At 45.2% G+C, this 22,681-nt stretch overlaps 1 protein-coding gene across 1 annotated transcript in view; it reads left to right on the forward strand.

Moving 5' to 3' along the window:
- Nucleotides 1-1,811: 1,811 nt before the first annotated feature.
- LOC146854241 (estradiol 17 beta-dehydrogenase 5-like) overlaps nt 1,812-22,681 on the forward strand; it is a 183,119-nt gene continuing 162,249 nt past the window's right edge. Inside the window, exon 1 of the mRNA XM_085652024.1 lies at nt 1,812-1,972. Within this exon, the coding sequence (XP_085508150.1) occupies nt 1,886-1,972 (87 nt within the window). The 5' untranslated portion in view covers nt 1,812-1,885. The remainder of the gene's footprint in view (nt 1,973-22,681) is intronic.

The raw sequence follows: 22,681 nt of genomic DNA on the forward strand, positions 1-22,681 counted from the left end.
CATTGTGGTGCAAATCATATCATGTGAATGTTTCCACTCCTAAATCTAGATTCCCAAGTGTCCCCAGTGTACTAGTGAATCCAGCCACAATTGTTGGTGAGGAGGATTAATGAAGTTTTAAGGGTTCTCCGAGTGAAAGGATGCAGCAAGTTGAGAAGGATGAGAAAGAACGTGAGCTGGTCACACTTTCGGTGGCGGCTCTCACTGCGGCACCACAGATTCTAAAGAAAATCTGAAAGTTGCTTAATAAGGGATTTCTCTCAGTCTGCTCTTGGAGTTGGATGGCAATTCAATTCAATTGTTTTTCTGATTAACTGGAGGTCAATGATGGTTACTTGAATTATAGACCAAAGTCTATAATCCAAGTACACCTCAGGTTGGGCTTAACATTTTTGGGCCAGATTTACTAACAAGTCAGGCAACGTAATGTAGCAAGAGAACTTTCTGTGCAGTGTTGCGTGACAGCGAGAGAAAAGAATTGCGCCATAAATACTAAGATATGACACATTTGCGCTTTCACCCTGAGCTGGCGCATTGTGTGCTACTTAGCGCCATTGCAGGCACCCTTGCGCAATGGTCCACGGGCACCTGCATTACATGTAGGATAGCTTTGTGCAGGAAGGTACACCTTCCTGCACAAAAACAATCCTTTGAGTCATTTTCCTTTTGTATGTATGCTGCAGAATGTAGCACGGGTAGTTAGAGGTAATAATGAGGAGAAATAAAGATATTTCTCCTCTTTAGGCCTCACTTGAAAAGGCGTACCATTTTGACGGAATCCCAGGTTTATTGACCTTAATAAATCTGGGATTGCATCAAAATCATTGGTGAATGCATGGGAACGGCCATGCTTCACCCATGGAATGCCTTCTCAACACAGAGTAACACAAGGCAGCGATTTGCGTTACTCTGGATTGACTAAGCCACGCAGTCGCGCAAGGTGGCTCTGCATGGCTTGGTAAATCCTATTGAAGGGCCTGCATTGTCATGTGTGACGCAAGGGTAACACTAGCCCTTCGCAAATCTGGGCATTTGTGTGGTAGCTTTTCTGCAGAGCACTTAAAGATAATTTTCACCCAATGTATCCTACACATTTTCACCCTTAGTAACTCCTCTTTGGGCCCAGGGCCAGCTTTAGGGCAGTGAGGCTGGTGCGGCCGCACTGGTCGCTGGCTTGGAGGGGGCACTGACCTTAGGGGAGGTGCTGCATTTAGCAGTAATGTAGGATTTAAAACCACCTTCAGCAGAGTTCCTTGTGGTCCAGCTTTCAGGCAGCAATAACATGTCAATATATCTCTTGTGGTTAATGTTCCTGCTAGAGAGCGAGATAGGAGATTTGTCTAGGGGCAGTTTGGCTCAACATAAAGTAGCACAGAGGGTTAATATCCATGCTGCAAAGAACAGACCTGCATTTTATGTGGATAGTAGAGTGGGTTAGTAAAGCCAGTCTTTACCAGCACTTTAAAACAGTGAACAGTATTTGAGAGATGGGCTATGGAGCGATAAGGGGCCCTTTTGCTGGGTGGTAGTGAGGGAATCCGAGAAGGAGTTATTACAGGGGTGGGGGGCACCAAAAAATATTGTCGCAATCTGCGTCACCAGTACTTACGCCGACCCTGTTTAGGCCAACTGTGTCTGTGCGCGTCTTCTAACAGAGTTTTGGAAAATAATTATAGCACACAAAATTAAACATTAAACTCAAAAGCACGGACAAGCCAATAAAAGCAAACCGGCTACCTGAGACTCATGCCAAACACGCCCTGCAGCTGGTGCCAGGGCGTGTCCAGCGTCTACCAGGGCTGGTGAAAGACCGCGGCACCTCGGGAGCTGTGCCTGCTGTTCGAACTGTGCAAGGAAGCAGGCGGCTACAGAGAAGGCACGCGCCATGACTCTCACCAAGGAGTCACGCATCACGCTCAGCGACGGGCACACCATGCCTGTGGTGGCCTTCGGCACTTTTGCAGCTGAAAGCGTAAGTGCATATCCATGTCTGATTTAAGACTGTCTGAAATAGAGCGAACGTTTTCATTGGTGGAATGTTGTCACTAAGTGCACTTTAACATTCCCTCTGTTCCTATCTTCCTCTACCACTCCAATGTTTTCTGTGACTTTCAGTCTCTCTTCCCGCTTCAGCCTCGTGTCATATTTTCACATCTCTGATTTTATCGTTCTTGTTGTTTCTGTCCTTCATTTTGTCCATTTAGTTCCATCTTTCCCGTTATCTTTGTTTCTATTGTGTCCTTTCTCTTTAGCATTCTCAATTTTACTATTTCACTTTCCTCAAGATATTTCACCTTATTTTTATTAACACCCTTTCAGCTTTCCTCTTTTATTTTTTAATTGTTCAATCATTTCTTTACTTAATCATTTCCAATTCTTCATTCTCCCAGTTTCTTCACTTCATTTTTTTAAATTTCTATACTTCTTTTCTCTTCAGAGTGTCTTTCTGTGATCTTGTTACTTTGCTATTTTTTTAATGTGGTCTTGCTTGAAGATGGCATGGTAGCCAACACTTTAACACATTCTTTGATTGGGCTTTACCCTTTTTGATGGCTTTCTCGTCGATGTCAATTTTCTGCTCCTAATTCAATGGCTTCCCCGTATTTGTGTGTTTGTCTCACCCCTGGAGTATTGCTGATTTACCTTGTTCATGACGAGATGAACCGTAGTCCTGCACTGCTAAAAGTAGAAATCTACTTTTTCTTCTAAATTTCTTTATGGAGGTTTTATAACATGCTGAAAACCAACATACCATACATTTGTCTACATTGAACTTGTAACGTCGTACCGGACAATCAAGACATGTATTAGCCATGAGTTTACTGCATAATGGTTTAACTCTTTCCAGGGTGACGGACTACACATATCAAGTAGGAGAAGATCATGGAGGTGCACAAGCAATGCCTAAGGCCGCCTGCTTAAGGTTCCTGGATGTGATATTCCAACCCGCCCCTCCAAATGTTTTTGTTTTTGGGGAAAAACTCCTGCTTCATACATCAGAATCTCCACTATTCGACACAGGTCCAATCCATGCTTACATCCCTGAATCGTGAGAGGCCCGAGTCAGGGCTGGCTTTAGGGCAGTGCGACAGGTGCGGCCGCACTGGGCGCTGACCTGTGGAGGGGGCGCTGACCTCAGAGGGGGGCGCTGTTTTTAGCAATAGTTTATGATTGGAGAGATGAGGGTCACTTTTGCCTGGTGGTAGTGAGAGAATGTGAAGTGAGTGGGTAGTGAGTGGGGTGTGAAGGCGCCCAAAAAGATTGCATCAGGCACCACGGGCGCTAAAGCTGGCCCTGGCTCGAGTCTCCTCCAGTGTTGGGCGATGTCTCTCTTACCCAATATGAGACACAATCGAAAAAATATCTTCTCTGTATGTGTGAAGCCCTCATCTTCCACTGCATTAGGTGTGGCTAGTTTCGGTGTGTGGCAAATGACCGGCGCCACCCGCATCTAGGGGCGTGGTGCCCTTACTTGCATCTCGGGCGCGAGCCGGTCTGTTCTCTCTTTCCTTTAGGGGAGAGGGACCTGGAATTAAGGATTGTGGGGACGGCCCCCGACGACGTCATTCAAGGGTGCAAGTGGTCCCCCCTCTCCCCCCGCCGGCAACGATAAAAGGGGTGGGAGGGACGGGGAAACCCTCTTTGTCCTTTCCAACAGCTCCCGAGGTGGCAGACCAGTGGCAAGTTACCAGGGATTCGGCGTTCCAGTTTTCTATGTGTGCGGCGGTGCTAGAAGCGCCTACCTTGAGGCGAACGCTGGTTAGTAGGCTGGTCCTCAGCTTCTGGGGTTAGGGAGGGGGCCTCATGGCATAGTCATATTTTGGTGTGCGATGGTTGCGAATGGCTCATGTCATGTAAACATGGTACTGACGATCGCGGGGTTTTTCTGCAGTTTTTCTTTGCTTGACAATGTTGTTGAGATTTGTAATCCAGTGCATTAGGGTATTGAGTATCCCAGATGCCTTGGGTTAAGTGCATTGCGTGCACGTGACCGCATGTTACCTCTATGCATGGTGTGAATTTTAATTGGTGTTGTTAACTGAAGCCTGGGCACTAGGTGAGTGAGTATACCCGGTGCCTTGGGATATTTGGCGCGTGCGCATGGCGGCATGTGTGTACTTTAATATTGTGCTAAGGTAAACCGGGGCACTAGGGTAGTAAGTATCCCAGATGCCCCGTGTATGGTGTTGTTGCGATGGGGTCAAGGGGGTGGTAAGTAACCCGGATACCCATGTCACAGATGTGTGCAAGGTTGGGATTGCGAGATGTTATCAACGAACTAAGAGACGCTAGGTGGCCGGGAAAAACGAAGAGCAGATTCACTGGGTTCGGGATTTATTTCCTGGTGCTCAGAGTGTGTTCAGGCCTAGGCGCGGCGGGCAACAGATGCTGCTTTTAACCCACCTCATCACAATATGGAGCTATAGAGGGTATGTGCCAAGCCTCCCTCCTCTCAACATTCATTAAACCAAAAGGATTCACAATTTTACTTAGGAACTACACAGCTAACGGGAATAAATATTTCCCCCAGGTACTGGTATTGCATCCAAATTAATGTAGTCCTAGCCCTCTTTAATTTCAGAAAAAAACAGTATAGCAACCCTCCACTGCTGCAGATCAGAGCATATATATTCTCCCTACTTCCACGGACAGAGTAATTCCACAGTCACACACACATACACTCATCATACGCTAGGGCCCATCACACTAACACTCATTCTATTACTCTATCCACACTGAATATACGAGAGAACTCCTAAACCAATCTGCATTAAAACTGAGGTCAATGCGACCTAATTGTTATGTCTTGAGTCATGATTTAAACAATAAGAACATATTCAGAAGTTCAATAAATGACAAAGAAATAACCACCCGACACTGGAATTCAAACAAAGGTTATTTATCTAAATTAGTTCAAATGAAAGTCAATCAATAGCAAAATCATTATTCTCATAATTACCTATTCTAGCTAAATGTCAGGATTTGGGTCAGGACAGGTCTCTCAGTAAAGTCTCCCGAGTCGCCGTCCTCTCAATCAGCGTCGATCCTCTCGAGCATAGGTTCAAGAAGAAGTGGCCTTAGACCCTCTCTAGTCTAACAATATTTATAGGAAAACTAACATATTGAAAGTAACAAACAAACTCTAAACGTCCGTTGAGCCATTGAGCAGAGCGAGCAGGAAAGGATGTTGACTCGCAACATTTAGAAAACCTCCGCTCTCGAAAATCTCAAAAATAAAAACACGGAAGAAGGAAGCTCAAACTAAAAAATGTTACATCCATGAATGCTCTTCCTCGGAATCATAGTGAAGCCACCGCAAGTTTATCAGAGTTCATTGTGGCTTTTATTCTTCTCCAAGGGCAGCTGGCAGCAAGCCCAGAGCTGCTGTCCTCACGGAAACTTTTAATACAGTCAGAGGCTGAGGTCAGGTGGTTTCCAACCATGTTCAGGGAGGCCTCTCGTCGTATTTCATTTACTCAAATGCAGGCTGTAAATATCGGCCATCTTTGTTTAGGCCAAAACGGACCATCTTAATTAAAAGAAACACAAAACAACGTTACTACATCATAATGATTAAACAGTGTTAATTCCCACTAACACCCTTATGTGTATGTAATTACCTAGCCATCTGCGACACAAAGAAGCATTAAAAGCACGTTATTTTAAAGCGCAAACACATTACAAACAGCACTTTAGCCACACATATTTAATTAATTCGCTCACCAATTTAGTTCACATATTAATAAGCAACATAAATGCATTCCCATGTGTAACTCTTTCATTAGTAAAGTTGGTTAATCAGAAAACTTCAACAAAATTAGTATTTAATAATTAATTATCAGTAATTTTAATTATGACATATAAACATAAACTGGAGTTTAAATCTCAATAAATTTTCAATAGAAAACCCTGCTCCAGCAATCCCCCCTTTGGTGATATATTATCACCACAAAAACCAACCCAAAAAAAAAATGTAGTCCCCATTTCTTGGGAGAAATTGAAATGCCTTTTTATGACACTACACACCAGACTCTCTTTCATCATCCCTCTTCGATTCCAAGTAAACACTCTCCCTCAATTCTTCTAATTCTATTTCTTGTGGGTCTCTCTTTGACCTCTTTTGTTTCTTTTCAGTATTCTGTCTTATTATTTTCTTTTTCCCTCCCCTGTTTTTACAACACAAACACCCCAATCTTAATATCAATAAAGCAACAATCACACATGTCAAAGGAAATAACATCTTACCAATAATGGTACTACCTATCTTAGCAATAAAACTCTTAACAGCAACTATCTTATTAGCTATTTTAGTCCAGATACTTTCAGCTTCCAGTGGTACTAATTCTTCATGCAAATCAGTAATATTTTTGATATAGACTTTTAGATCTCTGCTTTCATCAGGAATGTAAGTGCAACAATGTTGAACTTTCAGCATTCCACAAACTCCACCCTCTTTCGCCAATAGGATATCAAGGGCAAGTCGATTTTGCATTGACATGGCGCGTACGGCAATCATTTCCGTATTTACCAAAAGAAACCCTCCAGCGGTGCTTGTCGATAAGCGATCCACCACTGTTGACAGTTTCCGAATTCCATACGCATTTAATGAAATTCCCACTGCCGGAATTAAAGCTCCAAAAATATCTCCTACAATTTCTGACCAAGTTTCTCTCTTAAAGCGTGTTAGTAGATGAATCTGTTCTGCATCTTCTATTTTATCTATATGGAAAATCTTTGGAAAGACCAGGCCAACATAACACGTGCCATACCAATGGTCAGGCAACCTGTAATAAGCCTTATTCCCACAAATATAATACACTCCCGGGAAAACTGAATCTTCTCCTCCCTTGAATCCCCATCCTGTTGCAATAAAGTATGTATCATGGCACTCACTAGTCCCAACAAAATAGCTATCATATTGGGATTTCCTTCTGGTAATGCATAGTTTACCCTTCTGTGGTGCATCTAAAGCCAAAGTTGGACTGGCCCCTTTCTTCAACTCCTTTCCCATCTCAATATCCCAAATTGTCTCTCTCATTTTATATTCCCCTGCCTTTTCATGCATGCTCACTCTCCTTTTCTCTACCATGTCTATGAAAGCCTTTTCTTCTTCTTTCAAACTACAAGTTAAATTGTTTCTAAAAATGTAATCTAATGTTAATTCTTCTGTTTCAATAAAAATCTCACCAAAAATGTTAGCTTCTTTAGCTGGATTCAGCTTCTTATTCATAGGCAATTGCCCAAAAATATTATCTTTATTAGACATCTCATAATCTATCTTCCCTAACAAATAAAAAACACTACTTAACACACTACATGAAATCCCATACGTAGCTGGTAGATGGTGATAAGTAACACCTTCTGAAACGGATGCTGGCAATTGCATACAGACGTAGCAATCCCTTACTTCCATTGTCTTTACGTATTCGTACAACAGCTTTGAAAAAACATTGCTAGAAAAATCATTAATTGACCTATCTTTATGTATGTAAATGTTACTAATTCTAGTAGGAACTACTTTCTGTGAACTCTTCACTATGTTAGTCACATTCTCAGTATGTATTCCAAAGGGATCTACTGTAACTCTAAAAGTAACTAATAAAGCAACTACACCCCATAGTAGCATTAATAATCCTGTACAGCAGCAGCACATTCTACACCATCTTTTCAAGAAGGCACATCTACTTTGATTATTTTCTGTGTTAGCCATCTTATTACTCTGGCAGTGTCTTTTGACTTAGCCTCTACTACTCCACTACTGAATTTCTAGAACTCTAGATTATTTCAAACAGCTAATTTCAGATTTTCTTCTTTTCACTCTTTCCAAGTGACTCCTTCAGTTTACTCAATTTGGATTTTCATCACTTTTCACTTCTTCTTCAGCAACATCAAACTGTATCAGATCTTCAATATCCTGAGCATCTGACTCTTCTCCAATGTCAGTCAAGATAACTTTCAGGATTCCAACAGTTTTCTCCTCCTTAACCACTTCTCGTAAGGTCCCCTCTGGATTTCCTTGACTTTCTACCTCTTCTTCTTCAGACAATGCCACGTACGTCCATTCCGGTGACCTATACTTCTGGTTAGGTTTTCTGATTCTCTTGATCTCCTCTGGTTCTTTTGAGACCTTTTGTTTATCGCCCTTTGCTTGATTCTGACTGGACACCTCGTTCACCTGTTCAGCTTTCGATGAATTTGCTCGTGTCAATCTGTACCTTAGTCTCTTTATCCTGTTAGGCCAAAGATCTCCTCTTACACTCCTCTTTGGTCTCACTTCTTTATTATTTCTTTCTCCGATCTAAGTTCTCTTTCTCAGAACTCGACCCTCTGATTTCTCATTCTCACTTTCATCTGATTCTGTTTCATTTGCCTCTGGTCCATGAACAATTTTCTTTTGCTCCACAGACTTTTCCTCCACCGATTGAGATTTCCCTATTTCTGTCCCTCCTCGGGTCTCCGACACGCAACCTTCTTGCTGTCTACTTATCTCTTCACCTTGCTTATCAGGAATGTTCCCTACACCTCCTCGGGGGTCTTCCGCAATCTGTCCCTCTCTATCTTCTTCTGACCCTACTTCTTCAGGATTAATCTCAAGTGTATTTTCAATCTCTTCATCTGACTCAGGTGTAGTCTCTGTGGAATTGCTCCTTTCTCCTCTTTCTTCACCACTCGTTGTTGGAACTTCAGGCACTCTTACAGAATCCGATCTCTCTTCTGAGGCTCTCAATGTTTCTCTTGAAGCCTCTCTCGGGAAGAAAAAAGAATCACCTGACTCTCTTTCTCCTTCCCCCCTTTCAGGATTCTTTTTTCTTCTCACTTGTTCAGTCTCTGCATCATCACTGGAATCTGACTCTTCAAAATACTCTTTACCAGTCCCATCCTTTCGATTCGGAACTCTCAGAGTATGACCTGCATGAACCCAGTTTTTCACACCAGCACACTTTACTGCAGTTGTCGTAGTCAGAATAACTTGTCTTGGCCTTCCCCACCTTGGAACCAAGCAATTTCTTCTTCTGTGCACTTTTATCCTCACCCAGTCCCCTGGACTCAGATCATGGGCTTGCTTCTTTTCAAGTGTGGTGGCGTCTCCTCCAACCTGGTGAAACACAGAATGAACTGCGTCAGCCAGGTCTTTACAGTAATCCAAAATCATGTCATCAGTTATTGTCATCAACTTGTTGAGAGGCACGAAAGCATGTCTCATTGCTCGTCCCATCAATATTTCATGTGGACTCAGCCCTGTGGTTCTATCTGGAGTAGACCTAATAGTCATTGGCACTAGAGGCAAGACATCAGGCCATTTCATTCCAGTGGCTAAACACATCTTACCAATTCTGTTTTTGATTGTGCCATTCATCTGTTCAACAACACCAGAAGCCTCTGGTCTGTATGCACAATGTAGCTTCTGCTGTATGCTCAATGCTTCACAAATTAAACCCATGAGCTCATTGTAGAAGTGTCCACCTCTGTCTGACTCAATTGTCACTGGGAACCCGTACCTAGGAATCAACTCTCTTAACAGTAACTTTGCCACTGTTATACCATCATTTCTCCTGGTCGGATAGGCCTCCACCCACTGTGAAAACAAACAGACTACCACTAGAACATACCTCAATCTATTCACTTGGGGCATTTCAATGAAATCTATTTGCATTCTGGTAAAAGGACCTCCTTCTCTGCCTATTGTTCCCAGGCTCACCACTGTTTTCTTTCCAGTATTGAATTGCTGACAAATCAAACATCTTTGACAGATGCTCTCTGCAATCAGCCTAAACTTTGCATTGTACCAGGTTTGTTTGAAGGACCTAATCATAGCGTCCCTCCCCAGATGTCCCTGGCCATGATACATTCTTGCCATTGTTGACAGCATCGAGTTAGGCATGACTGGTCTTCCATCTCTATAGATCCAAACATGATCTTTCTCTCTTGGGGCACAACCTGCCTTGATCCAATCTCTCATTTCCTCATCTCCTGCTTCATCCTGCAACTGTTTCACTTCATCCCATGTTTCCAGGACATTAGTAAACATCACAGAACAAAAAGACATTTCCCTCTCTCGTCCCCTGTTAATTGAATGATTGTTCTTTGCACAATACTGTGCTATGTCATTAGCAAATCGATTACCAAGAGTAACAAAATCATCTCCTAGTCCATGAGCAGCACATTTTACAACTGCTAGTTCTTTAGGCAGCTGTATCGCCTCAAGCAACTTCCCAATCACCTCAGCATTCTTTATTGGAGTCCCACTCGACGTCAAGAAACCTCTCTGTAGCCAAAGCTGACCAAAATCATGAACCACTCCAAATCCATACTGACTATCAGTCATCACAGTCACTCTCAGATTCTTCCCAATCTTACAAGCTTTCGTCAATGCCACCAATTCAGCCACTTGAGCAGATCTAACTCCCTTCAAAGGCGAAGCTTCCATAACTTCTGAAACCTTGCACACCGCATATGCTGCACTCAGCACACCATCATCAGTTCTCAAACATGATCCATCCACAAACAACACATGATCACTCTCAGGTAGTGGCAGATCTCTTATGTCTGGTCTAGGTTTTGTACAGTAATCAAGCACATCCAAACAATCATGATCAACATCATCTCCCACATTCACATTTTCAGCATCTGGCAACAGAGTTGCTGGATTCACATTCACACATCTCTCAAGAGTCACATTTGATGCTCCCAGAATGATTTTCTCATATTTAGTCATTCGACTATGTGACATATATTGAGTCCTGCTTCTCGTCAAAAGAATTGCCACATCATGAGGTACGAACACCCTTACAGGATATCCCATTATTATACCCTCACTCTGTTCCAAGCTTCTGCATGTAGCAGCTACTGCTTTCAGGCAACCTGGCAAACCCACAGCTTCGGGGTCAAGTGTCGATGAGAAGTACGCAATTGGCCTCCTCAGTCGTCCATGTTTCTGAATCAACACTGAAAGTGCACATCCATTTCTCTCACTGCAGTACAACTCAAACTCCTTCTCATAGTCTGGCATTCCCAAAGCAGGAGCTTCACACATTCTGCTCTTCAATTCTTCAAATGCTGCCATTTGTTCTGCATTCAGTTCCAATGGGTCTCTCACCTCACTTTTAGTCAATTTAATCAGTGGCTTTGCTATCAGGGAAAAATTACTTATCCACTGACGACAATAATCCACCATTCCCAGAAACATCCTCACTTCTCTCTGGGTCATTGGGGCTCATATTCCTCTGATAATTTTGATCCTGTCATTGGTCACTTTTCTCAGACCTTTTTCAATATTGTGTCCAAGATAATGTACCTCTTTCTTGCAAAATTGCAATTTGACTGGAGATACCTTTAACCCTCCATCTGCCAGATGATTCAGTAAAGCTATGGTATCTACTTCACAAGCTTCACGTGTCTTCGATGCCACAAGTAGGTCATCGATATACTGCACTAGTACTGAGCTTTCAGGCATGATCAAACTCTCCAATGACTTTTTCAACAACTGATTAAATATTGAAGGACTCTCTGTATACCCCTGTGGGATACGACACCATGCCAAAATACGCTGTCCAAACTGAAATGCAAAAATCGGCTGGCTGTCATGATGCAATGGAATTGAAAAGAAAGCATGACACAAATCAATTACCGTGTACCACTCAGCATCATGAGGAATCTGATACAAGATCACTGATGGATTTGGCACAATGGGACAACATGCCACCACAATCTTGTTAACTTTTCTCAAATCTTGTACAATCCTGAACTTCCCATTAGGTTTCTTCAGCCCCATTATCGGTGAATTACACAGGCTACTCAGTAACTCTCTCAAAACACCCTGTTGAATCATCTTATCAATTATAGGGGTTATTCCCTCAATTATTTCTGGTGTCAATCTGTACTGTGGGATATTAGGATAAACGATTCCCTCTTTCACTGAAATCTTCACTGGATCTACATTATTCATCAATCCCACATCTTCTCCAGTAAAATCCCAAACCACTGCTTTTACTGTGTGTCTCAACTCTTGAGGCAAATCATCTGGATTAAACACAGCATATGTACCAACAATCTCACTTTCTCTATTATCTAGAGTCATCCTGTACAGAACATCCTCATCTGGTGTCTCAAAAGCCATTCCATCCGGAGTACAGAAAATTGTGCAATTCATCTTACACAATAAGTCCCTACCTAACAAGTTCACTGGACTAGTGTCACAGACTACAAATCTGTGCATGTCTGAAAATTTCCCTATTCTTACCCTTACTGGTTCGGTAAAACGAGTCTTAATCTGTGTATTAGCTACACCAACCACTTGGATTTCTTCGTCCGAGAGAGGAAGATTTCTTATATCTGCTGATCTGACAGTTGATCTTGTCGCTCCTGTGTCTACCAAAAAAGTAACACTTTCCCCATTTATTTTCCCATCTATAAATGGTCCTGCCTGGTCTATTTCTAGAGTTGCACCAAGTATGCACTCTTCCTCCTCTCTTCGGCACCGTCAATAGTCCCCTTCAGACTCACTCCCCTCATTCTTTAACCAGTACCGTTGTACCGGGTTAGTACGTCTCGGTTTGTTTACCTGCTCATCATTGTAGAATCCCGAATCCTGGTTATATTTCTGGGACCCTCTATTCTGCGGCAAGGGCGGTTTTGGCTCTTGACTCTGCTGTCTGACAACCTTCTGCTGTTGCTGCTGATGATTACACCCCTCGTTCTGCACCTGTTGATTCAATGATTTATTCTCATTACTCACTAATGGTGGATTCGTACACTCGGATCTCCAATGCCCCAATTGTCCACAGTTGTGACATGGGAACTTCTTCTTGGCTTCTTCTAGATTTCCCTTTCCTTTTCCTGTACCGTATCTAGGCCTATTTCCTGGATTATTTGCCTGTTCCACCATCTGTGCTTCTTGCCTTTCTGCAACTTTCACCTGTGCCCAGATTGCTTTCTCCTTCAGCTTTCTCTGTTTTGCCTCAATCTCATCACTGAAGTATTTTGCATGTCTCAAGATTTCATCAATCTTTTTACTCTGCCAGTCAACTGTGTGCTCACGTATCATTTCACTGATTTCAGGTCTCAAGCCATATACAAACCTGTATACAAAATGACTCAAATCCTTATTACCCAAGTGTTCATCTCCACTGAACTGTCTAAAAGCCAGTATCAGCCTTTCATAAAAAGCATGAACGGATTCTTTTGCTTCCTGATGTGTTCGATCTATCTTAACCCAGTCTGTCTCTTTCGGGGGTACCTTATTTTTCAGGAACACAATAACCTGCTCATATTTCCTCATGACCTCCGGGTCTGGAGCTCCTGTTTTCTGATCTCTTGGGTACTCCTTAGCAGGCCAATCTACAACTATTTTACACTCTGCCCACAAGTCTGCTGGAACAATTATATCAAACAGACTATTCAGATCAATCCACAGCACTTTTGACAATTTCACAAACCTGTCTACCTTCCTATACCACTCGACGGGCTTTTCTCTCAGTCGAGGGAAATCATTCGTAAATGACAAAATATCCTGTCTAGTCCATGGGACATGTACATATCCTCCTCCAGGAATATCTCTCATAGGATAAGCATCCACTGTTTTTTCTTTTTCTCTCATAGGAAAAGCTGAATAAGTCCTGTCCACTGAATCTTCCCTTTTCTTGTACCATCTATCCTTCCACTTTTCTACATCACCCCATTTTCGCAATAAGGAAATCATTTCCTTAATCTGCCCTGTTCTGCCAACACCATTTAGATTTTCAATGTCCTTATCCGAGAAATCCACTCTGTAAGGCTTCTGCAAAGCTTTCACCTTATCCATGTCAACTCCCATTTCACTCGCTATACTCTTTAATCTGTCATGTGTACTCTTAGCCCTCCAGGTGATACTCTTACACATGTATAACAACTCTCCATCATGATGATTTTTCAACATTTCTGTAGGAATTGTTCCTGCAATAAGCTCTTCCAATTCTATGCGCAACCTGGCTACATCAATTGCCTGTGAATCTTTATCCTTCTTTTGAAGAACCTTCAACCAATAATTCAAATCCTCAGCTGTTATTTCTGTAGATCTTTTCACTGCACTTACTTGCTCTGCCATCCTCTGTGGTTCCAAAATTGATCCTCCTAAACAACCAGTATTCAATCCTGAATTAGGCTGTACATCTGATCCTCCACTACATGTGTCATGTCTCAACTGTCTCAAATTATTTTCTACCGTCCTCATTCCTGATTCCTCCAAAGAACAAGAACCAACCAAACCATTTCCTACATAGGGAACTGTCAAACCATTTTCACCCATTCTTTGTTTATCAAAAATAGGCACAACCGGACCTATGGTTACAGGCACTGTAACAGCTTCTAGATTTTTCGTCAGCTCTCTAATTTTCTCAGTCAGCTCAGATGTGGTTCTGGCTAATTCTCTTGTTTTCTCATCACCGATCTGATTCTCTCTCTCTCGCTCTCTCTCTCTCTCCTTTTCCGTGAAAGAGCTACCACTTTTCAGATCAGGTGTCACAATTTCCGTTTTAACAATTCGCAAAGTATCTCTCATGGGAGTAGCAACTGGTGTTCTCTCTTCCGGTTCTGGTCTATATGGTGGTGGTCTCTTGTAAATCATGTCATCCAAGACTTCGTCCTCATAATCATTAGCCCCATACCTTCTCACTTCTGCATCAGGTACCTTTTCCGTACCCTTCCTCCCTTCCTTCTCTTCAACTGTCCTCATAGGATATAATCCCTCTGACATACTAGCATCTCGCCATCTCCTCATTCGATCATGATGAGTCTCACGATCATATTTCCTCCCAAAAATATACCTATAATTACCTCCACTCCTCTGCTTTTCTCGCTCATGCACCTCATCTTCCCATTCCACCAACGCCTCAAACTGTGTCAGCCTTGGTCTAGGCTCTAGACACATCATCTTTTCCCTTAAATTTCTCAACACGGCCAAATTAAATTAACCATGGTCCGGGAACGCTAAAACACCATCGTCTTTAGTGTACTTAGCCCAATTGTCTAACCATATACAGGTATGATACCCATATTTCGCAACCATGAAGGATGCAGGTGTTCTTGTCGGAGGTAGCAATTCACCTTCTCTAGTTATTATGTTCTTATCCTTGTCGAACCACTTCTTAATTTTACCGAACAAGGATTTTTTCTTCTTTTCCTCCGTTTGGTAATACATTTTAGCGTTTACCACTATTCTCTAGTCCCTTCCGCAACTGTACGATCTTTTGTCCAATAACAGCGCGACTCACACCAACGCACCAATCCTGGAGCGTCTACGTCACCCTGTACACCTTCCAATCCCTGCGTGGCTCACACCAACGCACCAATCCCAGCACAAGCACTGTCCTAATCCACCGTCCAATCACAGCGCGGTCTGTCTCTGATGTCAGTAGTCGCTGCAGTCGCTTCTGCTCCTGTCTCCTGTCACTCGTCTACCCCTCCTTTACAAAACCTTCTCAGTAGACTTCGTTTCAGATTCTACAAAATCTATTAGTTACAACATATAAACATCTCCATTGTCTGCTTCGCTAACCACAGAATAGTAAAGAAAAGTCTTTCTCACAAGAATCCCGCTTCTCTCTAGAACAGCGCTTACCTCTGTTCCACTACGGAATTATTACTTTCGTTGACACAGTAGCACATCCCTCTACTCTGCCCTTCTATCATGCATCCATTAACTGCTTCCTCCAGGAATGCTCCAAAGAGTCTCACAATCAACTAAATGCTCATACATTCACGCACTTTCACACCAGAAAAATGTAGTACATCCACACAGAATCCTGCCTTTCCCGAGAACAGCGAACAGTCTGTCCCACTACAGAATTATAACACACGTTAACCAAGCAGCGCTTACCTCTGCCCAGTCCTTCAAACAAGCTCAGAGAATACCTATTACTTCTCCAGCAGTAAGCTTTAACGGGAAACCTTACGGATCCCTGGGACTTAAGACCAGAGTTTCACAGATAACCTTCGCTACCATACGCACTCCTTTTATACTGAAAATATGTCTCTAATACTAACACACGACAATGTCACCAATTCCGAACCCAGACAATGCGACGCGCAACTTCAATTGTCACACGTTTTTCCCTGCATACGTACAGGGCCAACAATCCCGTCTTTCCCGAGAGCAGCACTCACTTCCCTCTGCCCTACTACGGAACCGTCACCAGCTCCCTACGCTCCAGAAGCCGTACACACTACATATAACTCAATACGACGACTTCAACATATAGTATTAGTACATATATCAACATTAATCAATAAACCATTGAATCCAAAAGCCTATTTACAAGCAATCTATCAGATCAAGACAATAATCAAACCATCATACTGCTACCAGGAAACTGCTGCAGATCAGAGCATATATATTCTCCCTACTTCCACGGACAGAGTAATTCCACAGTCACACGCACATACACCACTTTAGCCACACATATTTAATTAATTCGCTCACCAATTTAGTTCACATATTAATAAGCAACATAAATGCATTCCCACGTGTAACTCTTTCATTAGTAAAGTTGGTTAATCAGAAACTTCAACAAAATTAGTATTTAATAATTAATTATCAGTAATTTTAATTATGACATATAAACATAAACTGGAGTTTAAATCTCAATAAATTTTCAATAGAAAACCCTGCTCCAGCACCACTACCTGACAATCACTCCTCCACAATAAACAGGTGAAGAAACCTCAGAAAAATGAAAGTGAGAGTGAGAGGGCACCTCACGTACGCAACACCAGGGAGGCTGCCAGCCGGTTCTCGCCAGTATGCCCACAGTTTTATCATCATCGGTTGCCCACTCACAACCGATGATGTTGAGACAATGGAGTGGGAGCATGGTTTGGCGTTTTTGCGCTCCACCGCGCACCACCAACATACCTCTTCGGGGGAGGCTGCCGAGATAAGTGCGAAAAATGGAGGAGCGTGGTGGAGGGGACTACAATGAGCGTACCCATAGATACGTTTGAGGAATGTGTCCTTGAATAATTCATAGATTACTAGAGTGTAATTTTGTTGCTTATTAAGAGGGAGCAGAGTTTAGCTCTTCTCGTTATCATGCAACAATCTCGCACTGGAGGTATGCGTGCGATTCTGGGCCCTAGAGTAGAATTTATTTAAAGGATTCTGCCCTGTTCTTATCAATCAGATTAATGATGCTTTTTAGGTTTCGCCTAGGCAGTGCATGCAGTGTCGCAAGACCTATAGCAAACACAAATATGGAGGGTAATTTCTCCTGTCGCTTGCCATTGGTTGATTCTGACATTGGTCTTCTTATCTGGCACATGGTTGGCTTTTCATCCGATACGTCACTTCCGTTTTGCCTCCGTTTTGCAGGAAGCAGCACCGACCAACTACAGTTTAATTCCACTACTGGCTGTTAACTATTCATTTAGGGACTACTTCTGTGTTTTTTGAGCTTCTGCAGGCATGACGATGTGCCTTACTTACATTCGGCACGCCACGCCCACTTTAATTTTCAAAGCAGTTGGGACAATGGCCGCCTTTGTTGTTAAATCTAAGTTTCTTCCTGGTGAGCCTCGTCCTGCAGCAGTGCGGTAGTAGCCGTCGATACATCTCAGTCCGCGCTGGGCTGAGCTGGGTGCGCGCAGTCCCTGGCCTCATTGGTTTCGTATTCCACTGATGCCTCCTGTGATATGGCAATCCGGAAGCGGCCATTCATCCTTCCAGAGTGCTGCAGCCTTCGTGAGCTGCAACTACTAATGAAGAGCCCTTCCCTTCTTTCCCTTCCTTCATTAGCTACCCCCTGTTATGTTGCCGGGCCCGGCTGGTGAAGTGTGGGGCCCCGGGGGTAGCGTGCGGGGACGTGAGTGCAGTGTGGACAAAGAATCACTCGGAGCCGGTAGTGGTGTTACTGGGTTTACGGTCGTAGCCCAAGAGAGCCTACGTACTCGCGTAACCCCTATTTATTCTACGCGCAGAGTCACATGACTCTACTTTGCCGTCAGCGCCTGTGTCGTCACTGGCGCAACATTACATTCCTCCCCAACAACATCAAAACAACAATAGCTGCTAGCATGAACCTAGAGTCCGTTCCCGGCCTAGTGCCACATCTCCGGCCAAAGTTCGGACCCCACACCAGCACCCAGTAAATAAAAAGAAACAATCTTACGTTAGGTAGTCTCTCAGCAGGCAGGATGTCTTGGGATTGCCTCTCAGGCCGTATTGTGACAGGCCACGGCTCTGGGACTCTCCGCCTTCGCTGTTCTGTAGGTTGGTAGAGGCCTCAGATCTTTGGAACTGGCCAGCACCACTCACCGCCGATTCATCGGCCCGGAGGTGCGGAGTTGTCATCGAGGTCTCACCCCCTTCGGCTGTCCCAGCCTCTTTGAAGGCCGACTCCCTCGCTGCCTCACGTGACCTAGATTCTTCCACGGGGCTCCTGTTAGGATAGTTCTCCTCTTGGTTGGATGATTGTCCCGGTCTTTCAGGATAATATTTCTTAAAATGGGACACATTCCGTGTTATTCTTTCTCTCCCTCGAGTGGCCACAACACGGGTTCCCTGTACATGCACCACTGTCCATGGTTCCTTTTCAAAAGTCAGGCGCAATTTTCCACTAGTGACTCTGTTTTTGAGCAGCACCACGTCCCCACGTCGGAGATTGGGCATAGTTGACCTTCGCCTAAGGCTGACATGTGCATGCGATTTTTGTCGCTGGGCATCTATTAAGCTGTCCCTAGGGGCCTCTGGCTGCCACGCCGGGTGATGAGGGATCGAGTCAGTGATTACTCGCCCCATTAGCAGGTGAGCCGGTGCTATGCCTGTGGTGGTGTGTGGCGTTTGACGATAGTTCCTGAGAAACGTAAAGATGGCCATTTCCAAAGACTGGGCCCTGTCATGCGCAATTCTGATCACTTTGTTGAGTTTTCGCATGAACCTTTCAGCCTCCCCGTTGGCCTGGGGCCACCGAGGGGTGATCCTCCGATGGTGAATGCCAAGGGCCTGTAGGTATGACGCGAATTCTTGGCTTTGGAATGGAGACCCATTGTCCGTTCTCAGCTCCTGCATGATGCCATGGGCCGCCATGATCTTCTCAATCTTTGGTATGATCTCTGGGGCACTTAGCACTGACACTATTTCAACTTCAGGGTATTTGGAGTAGTCATCAATGGCCACCAGGGTGTGGCGACCAAACGGCAGGCTGCCAAAGTCAAGGCTTACTCTAGACCACGGGGTCCTTGGTCTGGGCCCACAATGATTGGAGCCGGTCTGGGTATCTCCCCAGTCACTTGACATGCCGTGCAGGCTCGGACTGTAGTTTCCACGAGGTCATCCATCAACGGAACCACACCTTTGTGCGGAGCCGCGCCTTTGTTTTGACCATTCCTTGATGCCCAACGTGGGCGAGGTCCACCACGCTTTGAGTCAGGGATGTTGGAATCACCAACCTGTGTCCCCTCAACAGACACCCTGTGTTGTCTTCGGTGAGTTCGTCTCTGACGTGATACAGACTGTCCATCACCTTTTGTGCCGAGGCTGTGAGGCGTTTCCATTCCTCCTTGGCTCGGTGCCAGCTGTTGCTCTGGATAGCTGCCTTAGCGCGCTGTATACATTCATCTTGGGTCGTCGCATTCCGCAATTGTTCCATGGAAATGGGTATTGGGCATGATCGGGCGGTAACGCACCTAACATACTCTTCGGTGTCTTCTGCATCCTCCATTTCTTGCACCGTGGCTTTCCGAGGATGCCGGGACAGATAGTCTGCCGGATTTTTTGACCCAGGTTGGTACTCCACCTTGCAGTTGTAGTTTTGGAGCTGCAGCATCCACTTTTCAATCCGTGGAGGCGGTTTGGTCGAGGTTCCTGAGAATAGGGCCACTAGCGGCTTATGATCTGTCGCGACTACGAAAGGCTTCCCATAGATGTATAAGTGGAAATGGTGGCACCCCCAGTGAATGGCGATGGCCTCCTTCTCTATCTGCGAATACCTTTGTCCCGTTTCGGTGAGGGACCTGCTGGCGAACGCCACGGGAGCCCACTCTTCCTGAGAGTTCCTTCTTTGGAGGAGGACCGTTCCTAACCTTACAGGGCCAGCGTCCACTGCTACTAGTGTCAGCTTTGTGGGGTCAAAAAACGCCAGGGTGGTTGCTTCGGACAGGGCTTCCTTAATCCTCTCGAACGCCTGGGCTTGCTCAGGGCCCCACTTCCAGGTGATGGATTCCTTGGTCAGCTCCCTCAGTGGTGACGTCAAGTTGGCCAAATCTGGGATGAATCTCCCACAGTAATTAACCATACCCAGGAAACTGCGGACTTCTGTGACGTTGGTGGGAGCGGCGGCCTCTTTGACGTCCCGAACCTTCTCTGGGTCTGGGTTGACCCCTTCGGTGGAGAAAGTGTAACCGAAGAATTGTAGTTTCTTGCATAGGAATTCGCACTTTTCCCGGTGAAGGGTGAGGCCCGCTTCCCGTAACCGGCGTAGTACTTGAAGAAGACGTTCATTGTTTTCTTGGGTGGTTTTAACGTGTATCATTATATCATCGCTAACATTGATGACACCGGGAATATCTGCAATCAACTCCTGTATCACATTTTGAAATACCTCTGCGGCGCTGGACACTCCAAAACTCAATCTGGTGTACCTCCTGAGTCCCACATGTGTTGAGAACGTGGTGATGTTGCGGGAGGCCTCGTCCAGCACCAGTTGATGATATCCGGACCTCAGATCCAGTTTTGAGAACCAGCGAGCTCCCGCCATTTCTCCAATGAGGTCGTCTATCGTGGGAGTGATGTGACGTTCCCGCTTGATCGCAACATTGGGGAGTCTCATGTCGACGCAGATTCTCACCGCGCCCGGTTGTTTGGGCTTTCGTGCGACGACGATGGGGGACACCCACGGCGTGGGCCCAGATGCCTTCTCAATGATCCCTGCGGCCTCCAGCTTCCTGAGCTCCTCCTCAACCAGGGGCCTCAGGTGGAACGCTATTCGCCGGTGTCTTAGGGCGACGGGTTGGACCGTTGGATCGATGTGAAGGTGAATTTCCTTCCCTTTAAACCTCCCTATTCCTTGAAAAACTTCTGCGAATTCGGCAAGGATATGTTGGAGGGACTCTTGATGTACTCCAAAGGCAAATGTTACTACTCCCAGGTCTTCAGCCGCTCTGCACCCCAGGAGCATCCCCTGTCCGTCCTTGGTGACATAGACATTGGTTGTGATGGATTTTGAGCCATGTGCGATGGTAGTCCGGAACCGTCCCCGTATCTTCAAAGGCGCATCTTGCCCGTAATCGAACACGATGATGGTCGATGGGTGGAGAGTCGGTCGTGGATCCATGGTGCTGTGTAGGGTTGAGGCCATGATGTTGATGGTGGCCCCTGTGTCTACTACAGCAGTGACCTCCTGGGACCCTACCCGGATGCTGCATTGAGGCAGGCGTCTTGACTTTCTGGTGGTAGTGCCGATCATGTGGACTTTGTGCACCACCCTCTCCTCCTCCTCATCATCGTCCATGTCACTGGGGGCTGGTTCTTCTTCTTTGAGAGTGTTCGCTACCTGGCGAGGCTTGCGATACTTTTTGGACCTACACACTTTTTCGAAGTGATTAAATCGCCCACATCCTGAGCATCTTTTGCCCTTTGCGGGACACTCAACCGCCATGTGCGGTGGACCCCCGCAGTATCCGCACGACTTGATTTGCCCCGGAGAGGGTGTTCCTGGTCCTTTCCTGTTCCACCTCTGTGGAGGTTTGGTCGTTACCGCGTTTACCGGTTCCGACTTCACCGGTGTTTGGAGAGCAGCCTCCATGTGCGCCGCCCGCGCTTTCGACAATTCTTTGGTCCGTCCTAGAGTCAGTATTTCCGCTAGGGGCTTGCCGGACTCTTCGAGTATACGTTCTCGCAATTTGGCCGACGCACATCCTTGGATTATTTGTCCACTGATTTCTTCGGTTTCATCGCGAAATCCACAGGTGGTCACTAGGTTCTTTAATCGCGCGTGATACGTGTCTAACGATTCCTCCGGAAGTTGGCGCGCTTGCCGGAAGATGAACCTCTCATAGTCCTGATTGGCCATGGGCTCGAAGTGTTCGTTGAGGGCATTTATTAGTGTGTGGTGGCTCTTTGGGGTGGCTTCAACTATCGTTTTGACGATATTGTGTATATCTTTGCCTCCCAGGTGAATCAGCATTGCTCGCTTCTGGTCCTTATGGACCTTGGTGGCTTCAAAGAAGATACGCAAGCGGTCTACCCAGTCTTTCCATCTGGTCGCTAACACCGATGGCGGTCCTTTCACTGTAAACGGCTCAATGGGTGGTATGGTGGGCATTGTCCTATTGTGTCTTGTCGCCTGGGACCCTCCTGACCTCTGTGGCCTTGACGTGTTGGGTACGAGCTTGCAGCTCCAGTGCCCTTGGGCTGGCCTTCTCTGGGTGGCTCGCACTGTTCCCCCGCTACTGATGGGAACCTTGCCTGGTGTGTCCTATGTTCCCCTTAATGCTGGGCTCCTCCAATGGTGCTGTGTGTTGCTACAGCATGGGGGTGTGGGCCTGCTTGCAGACGGGGAGCCTGCCCCTGTGTTTGTTCCTTTTGGTTCCTGTGTGTGGGCCAGTATTTCTTTGTTTTTCTTTGTTATAAACTTATCCTCCCCTTCACCACACAGCAGAGGTACTCACAGAGGGTTGCAGGCAGACCTCTGCCCGGATGCTGACGACCCCA

The sequence above is a fragment of the Triturus cristatus genome, chromosome 4_1 (assembly GCF_964204655.1).
Source record: "Triturus cristatus chromosome 4_1, aTriCri1.1, whole genome shotgun sequence".
Taxonomy (NCBI): Eukaryota; Metazoa; Chordata; class Amphibia; order Caudata; family Salamandridae; genus Triturus; species Triturus cristatus.